Here is a 15,521-nt window from a genome sequence, read left to right on the forward strand (position 1 = left end):
TCATTTGTTTTTCTTTAATGTGTTGCTAACAAATTTTTTAAATTAAAGATTTATTTATTTATGCATTCAAGAACTGGGGTATAGGTTAGAGATGTGGGGGGTGAGAGGATTCACCAGAGACAGAGTGGGGAGTAGAACAGGTAGATTGACTGAAATACACTGCTGAGGGGAGCAGCGGGAGAGGCAGGACAGGTCTGCTGTGCCATGTGGGTCACCTCCCTGGCTGGCTGGGGATCCAACTGCAGATAGCTTCACAGTGCTTTGCTTAATCCCTTGCACCACCAGGGAGGACCTTGCTGACAAAATTTTTGAGTTTTGTCATCATCATCCCTCTTTCCCCATTAGTTCAATGATTTTTTTTTTGCATGACTCATATACCATAATGATTTTCAGAAATTCCTATTTTGCATTATAGCAGAACTGACAATAATTGCTCTACATAGATTTAAATATCAGGTAAGGATCTGCCTATGGTTGAAAACTTTTTTTTTTTTTTTTTAGGCATGTTTTTTTTTTTTATTTGTTTGTTTTTGTTTATACATGCACTGGGTACAGTCAGAAGCGCGGGAGGGTGAGAGAATTCACCAGAGCCAGAGCGGGGAGCAGAGCAGGCAGAAGGACCGAAGTACACTGCTGAGGGGAGCAGCGGGCGGCAGGAGAGGTCTGCGCGCCATGTGGGACCCTCCTCCGGTGGCCGGGGAGCAGCCGGGGATCGAACCGGCGCCGCAGAGGCCGCGGGCAGCTTCGCAACCCAGCGCTCAACCGCTGCGCCACCGGGGAGGCCCGAAAAATTTTTTGATGTTAAACAAAATGGTCATAATGCTATGAAACATAAGGAATATGAGTGAGATGAGTTCTGAATAATGCAGTGGTCACATGAATTAAGCTTTACAAGAAAGAAGTACAAACGCAGGATTTCTGCTCAGCATGTATTACCAATCTCCCTGCAATATTTGAGATTTAAATTTTCATTGCTCACTGGGAGAATTAACTTCCACTAGGGGGCATTAAAAGAAGACTCTTTCATGCCTCTGAACCCAATTAATTAGCAAATGAGTTTTTACAATGTTCTCATGGGAGTCCTGTTCATTTGAGTAACTTTCCTCTCACTTCAAATGAGTAACTTCCCTCTCACTTCAAATATATTTGCAGAATAATGAATGTTTATTTCATGAATTGATAGCAAGTTCATCTATTTTGAAAACATTATCAGGATTTGATATCATAGGTACATATTTACCATATACTTATACTTTTGTGGGATTAGAATAAATCTTTACCATTTGGCTAACTGCTTTGGCAGGTTATTTTTATACTTCCTTCCCAATATTAGTATTCTGCTACTACATTGAGTAGTCAGTTTCCTTCTCAGAGACCCAATTGCTATGACATAGACAGCTGAAATGGAATCCAATTTTACATCTTTACAATTGCCACAGGGAGGCATCAGCTAGGTTGAGAATTTCCTAAAACTGAGTAAACAACACCATTGGTAAGGCAACTTGAAAGACATCCAAGGAAGTCTTACTTACAGTCAACACTAAGTTTAGCAGTTGACTGTCCTCCTGTTGTCATTACAGAATATTCTGCAGTGTCAGACTTTGTTGCTCCTTCTATGATCAAAAAGCGTTTTTTGCCCTCACTTCGAAACTTATATCGTGGGTTTGATCCAGGGATGATCTCCTCGCCATTCTTAAACCTGGGTTAAAACAGATTATAATTTTTTTTTTATAAAAGACTCTTGAGAAGGTAGTCCTTGTTCTTTTTTTTTTTTTTTTTTTGCCATAGTCCAGTGTTTTGCAGTGTCTGGCAGATACCAGATACTCAAGAATTATTGGCTGAATTAAAGAATGCATGAACCAATCTATCAGTGGATCAATATTATAGTTAATACTGTTTGAAAAATTACATTAAAAACATAAGGCCCCTCTTCCCATTGAAGGTCAATCAGAAGAAGATACTAAGGGTAGATATTACCTCTTGGCACACACTAGTAACAATAGTGTTAATACACTATAAAGACAGCTCTGGGGTAAGACAGGGCTGGCTAGCCTTGAGTCATCCATTTATTAGTGCCTATTTCCCTATATCTTTACCAATATTGAATTTTGGATTTTTTTTCCAGTTTCATAGGTGAAAAAAACCTCAACATCTTTGTATAGTGTTAGTTCCCATCTCTACTAACACAGATGAGGTTTAGGGTTTTTTTCATGTGTAAAAACCATTTCCTGTTCTCCAAAAAATAAAGGCAGTTTTGGAAAACCTGTTAAAAACACACTTCAAGAAAGTTACCATTTTACATTGGCATCATCTTCAGACACCTCACATTCTAACTCTACTCTCTCCCCACAGTAAGCTTGTGTATCTTCCAGTTGTTTAGTCACCATAATTGGAGGTTCTGGGGGAAAAAAAGGAGAATCAGAATTATTAAATGGTCAACACCTGCCTCATGACCTGGGATTTGTTCACAGATGAAAAACAAGCCATTAGAAAGTATCATCTACCACAAAGCTGTAGTTAACATATGGATGTTAGTAGGTGGGTTTTGATGACTTTTCTTGGCAGAGTAAATAACTGGAAATCCTGGGTATTTTCCCAATTTTTTAGAATGCTCCAAATCAAATTAGTGATTGTTCTGAGAGCAAACAAAATATGTATCAGATATCCTTCTTTGGGTAAATAAGGCAAGTGATAGATACATCTGAAAGAGTATGTATAATACTGTACTATAATTCTTTGATTTTGGTTTTATACGCATGATAAAGATATCTTAGCAAGCAGTGGCCCTCACCTCTCAGAGCCAGCCATGGGTTTCCTTTCACTAATAAGCTGGTTTCTAAAGAAATCTATTGGTAATCAGCTGAGTGTGTGAAATGATTATCCAGTCGACTCTGTTGGGTCAGAAATTATAACTAGAACAATCATATCATAAAATACTGCTTGCCTGAGTCAAAATCACAAATAATTTTTACTCAGTGGGTTTTTTTTCCCTCCCCACAGTTTTTCTAGTCGTCAACAAACTTGAAGATGAACTTAGATTCATAATAATGCCAGTGTAGAAGAGCCTCAGTGTAGAGGCAATCTAACACCCAAGCTAAACCATTTCCAGAGGAAATACTACCTCTGCTGGGGAGCTCAGAGTTTACTTTGTCACTTTCATTTTGATTATTACCCTTGGGCTCTTGGTGACTGCAGTAAGAGGTTTCACTTACCTCTCACAAAGAGCTCAGTGGAACATTTCTCATCCCCGCATGTCACATAATACTCTGAATCATCTGTCAGCGAACAGTTATTGATAAACATGATTCTTTGGTTTCCTTTATGTTCAAAGATGTATCTGTTTTAAGTAGAAGGATGGCAAGCAGAGTTTCTGTGAACTCGATTTTATTCTTTTCTATAAAGCCAGCAAATTTGGCTTAGAATTCAGTGTTTGACAGCCAGGGATATAGTTTTGATTTGCCATTTGCCTATCTTACGTAGTTGAATTAATGTCAAACATTAAACCAATTTTTACCTTTAAATACATAATGTAATATACATGCACATTTGATTTAGTTTTGTTATGTAAGTTTTTTTTAAATACCAAATCTGTCAATACTTGCATATTTGCTATTTATTTTTTTAACCCATTGTTGAAAAATAGGTTTGGTTGAGATTGTCAGAGAAGCTTTTAATTGTGTATTTTGAAAAATGACCAACTCATCAACTTTATGGGGAACAGAGACCTGATTTTATTCATTTATTCTACTTCCTGCTTAGTCCAGTAACATAATAGATGAAGAAATGATTATGCAATTTAAGCAATAATATTGAACTTAATCACTAACAGGGAACAATTCTACAGAATGATATTTTCTTAAATGAGTTTAAGCACTAATACTATCATGTTATAGTTACCATCTACTAAAAAAAGTTGAGTATTCAGAAACAAAAAACTAAATGCCAAGATCACAGAATTTAATAATCTGTGACCTGGATTATGGATGGGTATGTGAGGATATGTTAATGGAACAAAGAGAAAGCTCATATTTGAGTAATTCTTAAAGGCTCCAGGAACAAAACACTAAACACTTTATAGGTAAAGATACCCAAACAAAATTGTGTTTTTGGTAAATTCTGACTGCCTTCAAGAGATTTCTACCAGATACCAACATTCATAACAGAGTCACTCTGTCAACATGATCACATTAAGAAATTGGAAACCACCTTATTGTGCTCCGGAAGTGACAGATTTTCAGGATTAAAGTCTTTTGTAAAAGTGCTTGTGGCTCCTATTAACTTAAAAAAAAAAATACGTTGGAGTTGAAAAGCTCTCAGGCTGAAAAGGATCTCTATAAAGTGGTTTCATAATGGGCAAGAGATACTTGGGATTAGTATCAGATACTTGGGAGATACTTTGATTAGTCAAAATCAGGGATTAGTCTCTCTCCATCATTTGAGAAAAGGCCAACAAATAATAAAAGACAGGGTTTAGATGCTATTGGGAAAGACAAAAGCTATCTAATTATGAAGTGCAATTCCAGTTGGCCCGTCAAGTAGTATTTCAAATTAAAAAAAATTATTTTAAAAAATTGGAACAAATTTGGTAATATTCTGCAATGATCACTAAAACCTATAGTGACACAAAGCCACAATTGGGAATCAGTTGAAATAGTTTGTGTAGAATTAAAACAAAAACAAAGTTTAATTTATAGCACTATAGTGTTCATGGTTTCAAAACACATAAAAAGTGACTTAAATTTTTACTCTTCCTCCATATGACTTCGCATTATAAAGACATAACCAAAAAGTGCTTTGATTTCCAGGCAATCAAATCAGACTCTGTTTGAATTATTTATAATTATCACTGGTTATTTGTAAGACTCACTTACTTTGTACTGGGCCGAATTTCTTGACCATTTTTAAACCATTTCACCTCCAACTTTGGATCTGCCAGTTCCACGACAAACCTAACTTTGCCACCTTTATCAACCTGATATGCTGGATCAAGAATTTTTGAAAAAGCTGGCAGGGAGAAGAAACAAAACTATATTAGTATATATACAGATATATGCTATGAATTTAAATAGGCACTACAAGTCTGAGAACCCCAAACCAGATGAAAAATTGAGAATTGAGAATGAAAAATTGAAAAATTGAGAATTGATGAAAAGAAAAAAAAAATAGGAGGCTTCAAATTATCCTTTATATTTTAGGATCTATTGAACAGGATAAATAGAACTCTGTGTCAACTTATATACAATAAATTGGCCTGGAAATCCTAAAGAGAATCTGTATGTTTTGAGGAAAAAACCTAAGAATTATTGAAAAGCTTTAAAAATGATCGCCCTCATATGTGGAATATAGAAGAAAAAACAAAGGAACAGATAAAACTTAAACCACAACAAACCCTATAAATCTGATTGCAGAACTGAAGCTACCAGGGGGACGTGCTCACCTGCGCTTTTTTTCTCCACCCTGCGCATGCGCTTGAGCCGCTTGAGCATCCCACGCAGGTCAGTGATGCCATACTGGAAGGCAATCTTCTCGTACTCGTTGGGGTTCGCGTTTTTCAGCAGCTCCCACACATCTATCTCAGGTTCTTCTTCCTGCTGCTTCACCTCCCTAATGGGAAGAACCATTACCTCGTTTAGCAGCGTGCCCTGGCCCTTAAAACCAGGAATGTGATACCAAGTTTTTGATTGAGACTTGTCCCAAGTCTCAGGGACACTTCCAGATAGTTAAAGATCAGACTCGTGCAGGTATATTAACACTCTCGTTTTCTGGGTTAAAAACACAGTGTTAGGGACAAAGGAGGTTAACAGGAAATACCCTGAAGATATTTTACTAATTTTTGACTTGTAAGTCTATAAGGTTTTGAGGATTTTAAGTCAGTTTTCATCTAGGAGAGGGTTATTGAAATTATGTTGAAAAATGGACTCACAACTAAAACATTTAAATATTGGTTAAGGAAGAAAAATGATCTCTTTCTACCTCTGTTGATGTACATACCCTAGCTATATATGAGACAGTTACAAATGCAGTATCCCAGATCTTTGGGGTTTTTCAAATACCATTTCCCTCTCACATTTGTAAATGTGTACATTGACTTTTTTTTTTTACTGTTTTAAATACGAAAAAAAAATTTGAAACCACTATGAAGCATTTACTTGGTTTGTTTTTTATATGTAAAATGACAGGAGAACATGAGGCCGAAAATTCTCATATTTCACCCTGAAAATTTTTTGGAAGTAAGTTGGGTATGAATTATAAAAATATAAGTGTTAAACTGTAAAGCAAATGCCCTAGGGTTTCATGAATAAGGGAAAGTCACTTCTCAGGGTAATTTTCAAAATTAGGACCCCAATTTTGATCACTAACTAAAGAATATATACAACATACAAAGAATATATATGAGTTAAAATATATAAGATTTAAAGTACATTTGTTCTTGTTTTGAAACCAAAACTTAGGAATAAACACTCTGTAAGGAAATAGGCTTAGTATAACTGCAAAATATAATTTAAATTTATTTTCTTCTTTGGTTACATAGTCCCGATTTTGTTTAAACTTGACTGTTTTTATCAGGTTAATTTAGCACCTGTTATAGTGATTACTTACTGTGAATAAAGCTGATTTGGATATAATTTCCAGGAAAACTGGTCAACACATCTTATACATCAGTATGAAATCGGATTTATGTTGTATGTTAGGGAGTCATGGGTTACATATGTTTGCATTGTTATATTAATTATACCTGTTTCAGAGTTTCTTGAAGAAATACTGGAACACAGTAACAGGGGGAGCTAGAATATAATACTAACATAGGTTTTAGGGTGACATTAGATAAGGATCAATGACTTTTATATTTTGAATATTAAATTTCCATTGAACATCAAACTTCTATGTTATGAATATCTTTTTGCCTAGTGGTGGAAGATGGAAGACAATCTGGAAAAATGGAAGGAAGTGACAGGTCATTGGTCCATAAGAAACCTTGGTGGGAAGGACTAAACAGCACCAGTAGGCAATGTGCTCCTAAAAACTCAAGACACAAGTAATATCTTCATCGCACTGAAATAACTATTCCTTTATTAACATGGGGATGTTGAAAAACTTTAAAAAATAGTCCTCAAGTTGGAATATTTGTAATAATGTGACAGATTTACTAATTCTATTGCTTGATTTCAAACACATCCTTAAATAGTTTGTAGGAAGTCTTGGGGGTTGCAATTAATATGTGTATGTTTGTACATGTGTATATATTCTCTCTGTTGGTCTCCTCAACCTATTTTAATAATAATCTATTTTTGTCACAATCCAGCTTACATTTATTTAGTGTCCAAACTGTGAAATTGCATACTAGAGGGTGGTAAATTTGTCTTTCAACTAAGAATTACAACACACACATTTCAAGTATCTTCCTGACACTGGTGAAAGAATTTAAAGATATCAAATTAGATATAATTTAAATAGCTAATAGGAGGCACAACTCAAATATTGAGCCATACCTAATTCCATGAGGTGAGTAGTTACATGATGGAGGCAGACAGGAAAGGTCATCATTTTCAATGTAACTTCTTAAATCAGTTTAGATGATAGATACATATTACCCATCATCCTCACCATTTTCCCCTGAAGATCCCCATATAAACCTCTACCACATTCTTAATATTATCAAATTTTGTATAAGAACACCAATGGCCTCTATTCAGTTCCATCTTTCTCTTCCATCATTTGACTGAATCTAAAATTACAAGAAGGATTCATCACATTGTTCTGGAAAGTAAGACCAAGATCTCTACTTCTTGCATTTCCTTCACTCATCCAACATATCTTTACTTACCCTGGAGGCTGCACATGGCTTTATTTGCATGGCTATGTTAGCTAACAGTAGGAAGAAAAATCCTAATTTCTGTATGTACCTCTGATTCCTTTCCAAGCGTTGGGATAGAGCTATAGAACATCACAGTACTTTTATCTACATCAAAATTTCTATAACTTGATGAGCTTAGTGAGATACAAAGCAGTTATAAAAATTTTGTGTAGAATAAAACTTTCAGGTCTCTATATAGGTCATATCCCATAACAAGATGCTGTCCAAAAGATCTTCTCTGGTTTAGCTAATGTCCTTCTGAAATTAGCTCTGTCCAGGGCAGGGAGATCTTTTGTTGTACAGAGAGGTTGTTCATAATGAATTTATTCCAATAGAGATATTGCCACACATTTTTGGAGTAGAAATGTTAACCATGTATCATAATCACAACCACAATGAAAACACATGCAATTCACTCATTAATAAGAAAAAGCAATGATTTCTAAAGTTATACTGGTGGATTAGTATAGGGTACTAAATGAACAGTCTTATGATAATAACAATCTAATTATGAGTCAAAGTCATAATTAGGAGATGTAAAGAAAATGAGAACTGAAGACATGTTGCTACCCTTTTTTAAAAATTTTTTTCTTTAGTGATTTTGACCATTAGAAGATTTCTTTTACTCTGAAAACTGCTGGTAGATGGATTTGTTCTTTTTTTGCCTTTTAAATAAGAATGTGTGTGTGTGTGTGTGTGTGCATTTTGTCTCTTTATAAATGTAAACTTTTCAGGGAAAATGTCACATTTCCTTGTGGAAATGAATATTTATTTGATTACTACTGTAAGCCAGGCCTTTAACATTTATTTATTTATTTTTACATTTTAAAAGGACAGGTTTATCAGTAGGAGAAAAAGAGAGATGCTTGCATAGTTACAGGCTTTTAACATTTCATTTAATGCTCACAATAATTATTTTTAATAATAATAAATTCATAATAAGTAGATTTTATTATCCACTTTTAAAGATGTGGAACCAAGTCTCAGAGAGAACATATGATTGAACTAAAGTCATGTAATTAGCACTAACATAATAAAAAGTGAACCTAAAAAATTAAATTAAAATTGATATCAATGTTGTAGACTTTTAATTTTCAATTGTTTTATTCTGTTTTTTCACACATTTGCTAGGTAAACATAACCCCATCAAAAATCCATTTTTTGTTGCTTCTGCACTAGAGTGAATGTTAAGTTATATATGATTTTATATATAGTACATAAATATATTAATGATTATGTATAACAAGGACATGGACAGAAATCTTATAAAATGATGATGTACTAAATACACAATGAGATCTGTAAATTTTATTACAAGAGAAAAATGTTAAGAATGTGTGAGTTTTATTTCCATCTTACTACTACATTTTATTACTTCTCCAATGTTATCACATTTTTTGGCATTTTCTCTCTAAAATAAGGATGTGTCCTAGAATCCACAACGTGTCATAGTAGACTATTTAGAGCAATATTTTCCTTGCTCAAAAGTGTCATAGATTTGATGAAATGCAGCAAATCACAAATACTATATTAAAGGAGATTTAACACACATTATATATATGTTATATGGCATATATATAAATATATACAAACATACATACAAATATACATATATCTCCACCTGCAGTGATTTATACCAAAACTGTGAAAATGATTTTTTTTTTGGTCAAATATCAAAGGCAGGACAATGGAGACTAGTTATTCAATCATGATGGAGAATCATGATTGAAATGAGAGAAATAGCAAGAAAAATGAGAGATTTCTAAGTATTTAAGTCTTCTGTCTCAGTTTCAAATTTCCTCATCTCCAACTAAAAAAAAAAAAAATATGTGAAGACTCACTAAACATTTTAAAAGAATTTAAAAGCATCAGCTAAAATCTTAAGTGATTAGTATGCAGTTGCTTTTCTGTCTCTTTCTTAGGTGACTCGGTTATGTTCTAGATGCAAACACATTTTCAGAAATTAGAAATTCTTTGGAAAGCATCCACTTAAAACTTGACTACTCTGAGTGGGTATCTAAAGGAGTTCCAGGCCACCACGCCTCATCCATCACTTGGTTCTCACCTACGTTTCAGGAGACCACTAAAGTCAAGTTCTCCTGCATCCTCTTGACCTTCTCCACTGTCATTAACAAAAGAGAAGCAGATCTCGGTTTAATGCTGAGACACAGACACAACAGTTTTCCCCAAACACTCTACTTGTAACGTATATGCAATTTTATACTGGCACACAGTCATGGCACTAATCAACACAAACTATTCCTTTTCACACAAGTGACGTTTTATGTTTTGGGAATATGCACTTGTGGAAAAGGAAACACCAGGAGCTTGTGCTACTCTGTAATTTCAGAAGACACGTTTTTGTTGATTGCATATATATATATAACCGCTTGGATTTGTGTTAAAACAGAGTAACACAAATGCATTTAAGCCGAGCAACACAAAGTACTTTGTTTTTGCAAGTGGGGGTTTCAGAAACCTACCTGTGTAAAAAGCAAAGGACTTTTGCTGATCTCTGTTCTTCAGGTAAGACAGAGATTGGCTTGAAGGATGAAGTGTACCAATGTCAAATATGTAATACAAAGCTTATAGTCAAAGATAACCTCTTTGTGTCCATCAATGGAAGAATCAGATGATGAGATACAACATAATATAAAATAGAGCTAGTGCAGAACGTTTAAAAAGGTACAGTCCTTTCTGTTTTAAAGGGAAATAATTATGAACCTTTCATTCTCTTATTAATATCAATATCTTTTAATACATTTTTCAAAAATTTGTTACTGAAAAAATCCTTTACTAGGAGTTTTTAAAGTGTTTTTCAATATTTAAACAGTGCTAACTTTAGTAAGTAGCTACTTAGTTATGACTTTCTGGGCACATGGTTTCAAGATGAAAATCAATGTAAGATTTCTAACATTAGATGACTGATGCTATGGGAGGCACATGCCTTTACATATCTGGTTTTTGGCTACTAGGTGGGAAATAACGCAATTAAGGAAGAAGTGACTACTCAGTAGGTTGCAAGTGTGTCTTTATAAGGCAACTGTGAAACCCACAAAAACTAGGAGCTTCACTATCACCGGACTATTCTAAACAATCATCAGCATATACTTTATTAGACATCAAACCCATGGCTTTCCTAGAACATTAAATTTTGAACATATGGTAAGTGTGACACAGTGAAAAGAGTCGTTTTCTTATGGAATATGGAATGAGACAGAAGGGAAAGCTTGTTTTCAAAATCCTGTACTTCCATGTCATAAAAAAGTTACCCAGACCCCTTTTGAAGTTACCTTCTCTTGAAAGCAGATCTGATGTCAATGTTTGGAGTAGTCCCAGTAGATTCTGTAAAAGGAAAGAAAACAATGAAATAAATATCTACAAATAAGGCAGTTTTATAGTTCTCCTGATGGCTGAGCCACTGAGGCCCCGTCCCTCAACCTCCCTTACACTCAATCATTCAAGGGACTTCCGGATGTACCTGAGTGTCATTAAGCTGCCTACCATGGAACCACCTGAAGAACTTAAAAAAAAAAAAAAAGAAAAAAAGCTTCTTGATTTCCCTTTTGGGGGCCAGATCAGGGATGGGCACCCAGAAATCAATATTCTTAAAAAGACCTTCAGATGATTCTCAGAGATGTTGACCAGGTCGAGGAAGCACTGCTGAGAACTAAATTCACGCTTAGTAAAGAAATCTCACCAGCACCTTGATCCATGATCATTTAACCTCGCAGAATGAAATCTCACAACTTTCCCAGGCTGTCCACTCATTTCCATGACAGAGCTCATGGTAGCTGAAGACAAAACTCACCTCCTCGTAATTTCCACCTCTTGGCTCTCATCTCACTTGTCAAATACATGGGAAATCACTTTTTCTTTCTGTGTGACAGGCCTTCCCTATTTATAACAAGTCACATATACCTGATGTCCGTTACCTACACATTCAAACTAAATAAGGCATGGTTTTGGGATTCTTCCTCTTCCTCGGTTACCCTGCTCCAGAAGGGACCCAGGTTAAGGTATGGTGCCCATGGCCAAAGGTGTTACTCCACATGTGGAGCAAGTGGCATGTTGCAGAGAGTAGCAGTGCTTCCTACACCTGGATTCATGACCCTTGCAATGGTCTGGATTAAGGGATCATGCTCAGCGAAATAAGCCAGAAAGAAAAAGAAAAATACCGGATGGTCTCACTCATAGCAGGAATCTAGAAAACTTAAATAAGGGACCAGGAAAATGAATAACTGTAAGAAAGTGAAAATCAAAATCAACAAAAAACTATGAACCAGAGACACTCTATGGGGGGTGGGGTGCGGGGAGGGGAGGGCTTGGGGTCAAAATAAGGGGGTTGCAATTGTATGGGAAATATAAAAATAAAATTTATTTAAAAAAAAATAAAATTATACTCACAATGTAGACTGGTCCAGCCCCTATGGAAAACAGTATGGAGGCTTCCCCAACATATTAAAAATAGATCTGCCACATAATCCAGCAATTCAACTCCTAAGTATCTAACCAAAGAATACAAAATCACGAATTCTAAAGGATAGAGGCCCTCTTGGGCTCACTGCAGTTAATGTGCTGTATCATACTTTGGGTTCATCTTAAGTTCATGACTTTTGCCGCCAAGTCAACTTTCCTTTTGTGTACTTATATGTGTGTACACACACATGTGCACTGCACGCACACACATATGTCCACCTCTACATTTATTTCAATTAAATTTACTCTGGGTGGTATACAGAACATATGGATCAAGAACGTCCATATTTGACATTAGTCCTTATAGGAAAATTTCTTCTTTCCACTGGGGTATCCTTGAGTATCCTGATACCATATTGCCACATCCCCAAACCTGAGTGGGACTACTTGGAGCCAGTGGAACAGATATATTAGATTGAAGCAAAATGATGTCAGCCTTTATCTGAGAAACTGAAGGAATACAGACAGCATAGATGACAGACACTTAGCAACAGAACCCCCCATGTTCTATTTTTAAATTGTCTCAACAATTTTCAAATATCCAATAGTATTAAATGACATCTTCTTCACCATCTTCTCATACCCCATAAAAAAAATCACATTATCCAAACAAGAAGCCTGTCTTACCGAGCACTTCAAGATCGAACGAGCAGCTGTCAGACTTATCCTTGTAGCCGACCTCACACCTGTAGTTTCCGGCATAGTTCTCTTTGGCCTTGATGATCTGCATCTCGAATGTGTACACCTGCAGTGAAATGCATTTTGGTACACATGTTAGCACTACCATGGCAGGGGAAAGAGGCCATCACAATACAATTATTTTCCAAACTCTTCAGCACTGTCACAAAGATGTGTCTGTATCTAGGGATTCCAAAATGATGTTCTCTAAATAACAGGGTACACAGGCACACCAAAGTGTAGACACTATGAAATGGAACTGCAGAGAATTTTCTGGGACTCAAATTTCTCAAAGTTGAGCTGAAAATAAGCTTGACCCATGTAGAAAGACAGACCATACCCGAGAATGCCTTTCAAAGCTTTCTTTCAGCTGGAGGTGTTTCCCAGCTTTGCTGGCCAGGTCCATCCACTTCCCTTTGAACCATTTGATGGTGGGCTTTCTAAGAAGGTCTTCAGCCTGGACTTTGGCTATAAACGTGATGTTTTCACCTAGGAAAAACACAAGGGATTGAGACTGTGGTTTAAAAATTGCCATTTTTTCCTTCTCTGAGGGAAGAGTTTGCACAGGGTGGCATGGTATAGACTCTGGTAGTGGTGCCTCCAGAATCATGCAGTGAAATAGTCTTTTTAAAAAAAGATTTATTTTTATTTATTTATGGATACAAGAACTGAGGTGTAGGCCAGAGGTGAGGGGTGAGAAGATTCACCAGAGACAGAGTGGGGAGCACAACAGGAAGATCTACTGAAATACACTGCTGAGGGGAGCAGTGGTGAAACAGGAGAGGTCTGCTGTGCCATGTGGGTAGCTCCCTGGCAGGAGGATGGAACTCATGCTACAGTGGCTGGCGATAGCTTGATAGTGCTGAGACTTTAACCCCAGTGCCACCAGGGAGGTCTAAGTTGTTTTTTATGAGCACCCTAGAAATCCTTAGGATATTCCAACTTGTTCTTCTTTTGAAGTTTATGGAAGAGAAAAAGAGCAGTGGGGAAATCAGTGGAACTCATTTTTATTAGGAAAAGTGTTTGTGTATGTGTGTGTGTGTGTCTACATGTACGGACTTTTCCCAATCCTTTTCTATTAGGTACCATAGTAGGAAGAATTACAGGAAACTGAGTAAATGAAACTGATCTTTTTGAAGAACATCTGGTTAATGTTTGTATGGATTGGTTGGACCCTTAGGACCTCAAAACTCTAGACCAACAGTCAGCCCAACATTTTGTTGTCTTCCAAAAACACAAGGGAAAGAAACCCTTCTGTTTCCTTGCAATGTGCTTCCACATTCTAGACCTGACAGCAGAAATTTTACAATATAGCCAGCTAAGTGCTCATTTGGGTGATATTGGCATGTGTCACAAACTAGTTCTGGTCAAAATTCCTGGGCACTCTGATCCTTCTCTAGCTTACCATTTTCTTCATGGCAGAAAGGATAAACTGTTTTTTTTGTTTAATTTCTTATTGTCTCCTCCTCCAATTAAGATTCTAAGTTTTAAGTGCTCAGATGTCATAGTCAGTATTCAGCACAATGCCTAAAACAGGAGGTATGTAACTGATGTTTTTTAAATGAATATCTCCAAAGTTGAATCATCTGTTCAGAGTTCTCTAAAAACACTGCTTGAAATTTACTGTGCGTGATTTGTAATCATTTAATGAATGTGTCATAATGACAACAAACACCAGCTTGAAATTTAAGATATGCTAAACACTGTACAAAGTCCTTCACAGGTAAATATCTTACTGTTATTATTATTACTATCCCCACTTTATAGATAAGGATAATAATTTGAGCCCAACCTGGCTCCAAAGTCTAGGCACTCAACTACTATATGCTGAAGGTCATTGAAATGTCACCTTTGTAAGTTATAAGAAAGAAGGATTTTGTGTATCCATATGATGGAATATTATTCAGCCTTTAGAAGTCACGCCATAACCTGGAAGGGCCCTGAAAACATTATGCTAAATGAAAGAAGTCAGACATAAAAGGTCATATGAGATTCCATTTATATGAAATGTTCAAAATAAGCCAAGGCATAGAAATAAAGCAGATTAGTGCTTTCAGAAGGTTGGAGAGAGGAGAATGTGGTCTAGCTGCTTAATGGGGTACAAAGGGTTTATATTTGGGTTGATGATGTTCTGGAGTTATAGGGAGGTAGTACATGCACAACATGGAGTATACTAATAGCCACTGATTGTTCTCTGTGAAATGGTTGATCTTATGTGACTTTCACTGCCATTTTTTACCATAGGTTTTCATGCTAGACACTCACCAACTTTTACTGTTCCTGATTGAGGCCTTTCCACAAACAGGGTGGGTCCCTGGTTGACATTCTGCTTGTCTTGTCCCTCCCCAGCCGGTGATTCACCAACAGACGATTCTAATGAGCAGAAAGGAGATCAATGGTCATTTCAGGGCCCTCTTCTTCTTAGACAGACTTACCTGGATTTGTGATTCTCATAATGCTGTAATTTTCTTTGTCTAATTAGTTTGGATAAATGTAACATCATTCTTTG

General features: G+C 36.1%; 1 protein-coding gene across 1 annotated transcript in view; it reads right to left on the reverse strand.

Annotated features, from left to right (window-relative positions):
- Window positions 1–15,521, reverse strand: part of MYBPC1 (myosin binding protein C1) — a gene marked incomplete at its 5' end in the record, with an annotated part of 70,499 nt that overhangs the window by 26,254 nt on the left and 28,724 nt on the right. The window contains 10 exons of the mRNA XM_084255443.1: window positions 1,533–1,699; window positions 2,293–2,398; window positions 3,213–3,337; window positions 4,872–5,004; window positions 5,438–5,604; window positions 9,921–9,977; window positions 11,149–11,200; window positions 12,962–13,079; window positions 13,353–13,501; window positions 15,278–15,385. Of these exons, the coding sequence (XP_084111569.1) occupies window positions 1,533–1,699; window positions 2,293–2,398; window positions 3,213–3,337; window positions 4,872–5,004; window positions 5,438–5,604; window positions 9,921–9,977; window positions 11,149–11,200; window positions 12,962–13,079; window positions 13,353–13,501; window positions 15,278–15,385 (1,182 nt within the window). The remainder of the gene's footprint in view (window positions 1–1,532; window positions 1,700–2,292; window positions 2,399–3,212; window positions 3,338–4,871; window positions 5,005–5,437; window positions 5,605–9,920; window positions 9,978–11,148; window positions 11,201–12,961; window positions 13,080–13,352; window positions 13,502–15,277; window positions 15,386–15,521) is intronic.

The sequence above is a fragment of the Talpa europaea genome, assembly GCF_964194135.1.
Source record: "Talpa europaea genome assembly, chromosome: 15".
Taxonomy (NCBI): domain Eukaryota; kingdom Metazoa; phylum Chordata; class Mammalia; order Eulipotyphla; family Talpidae; genus Talpa; species Talpa europaea.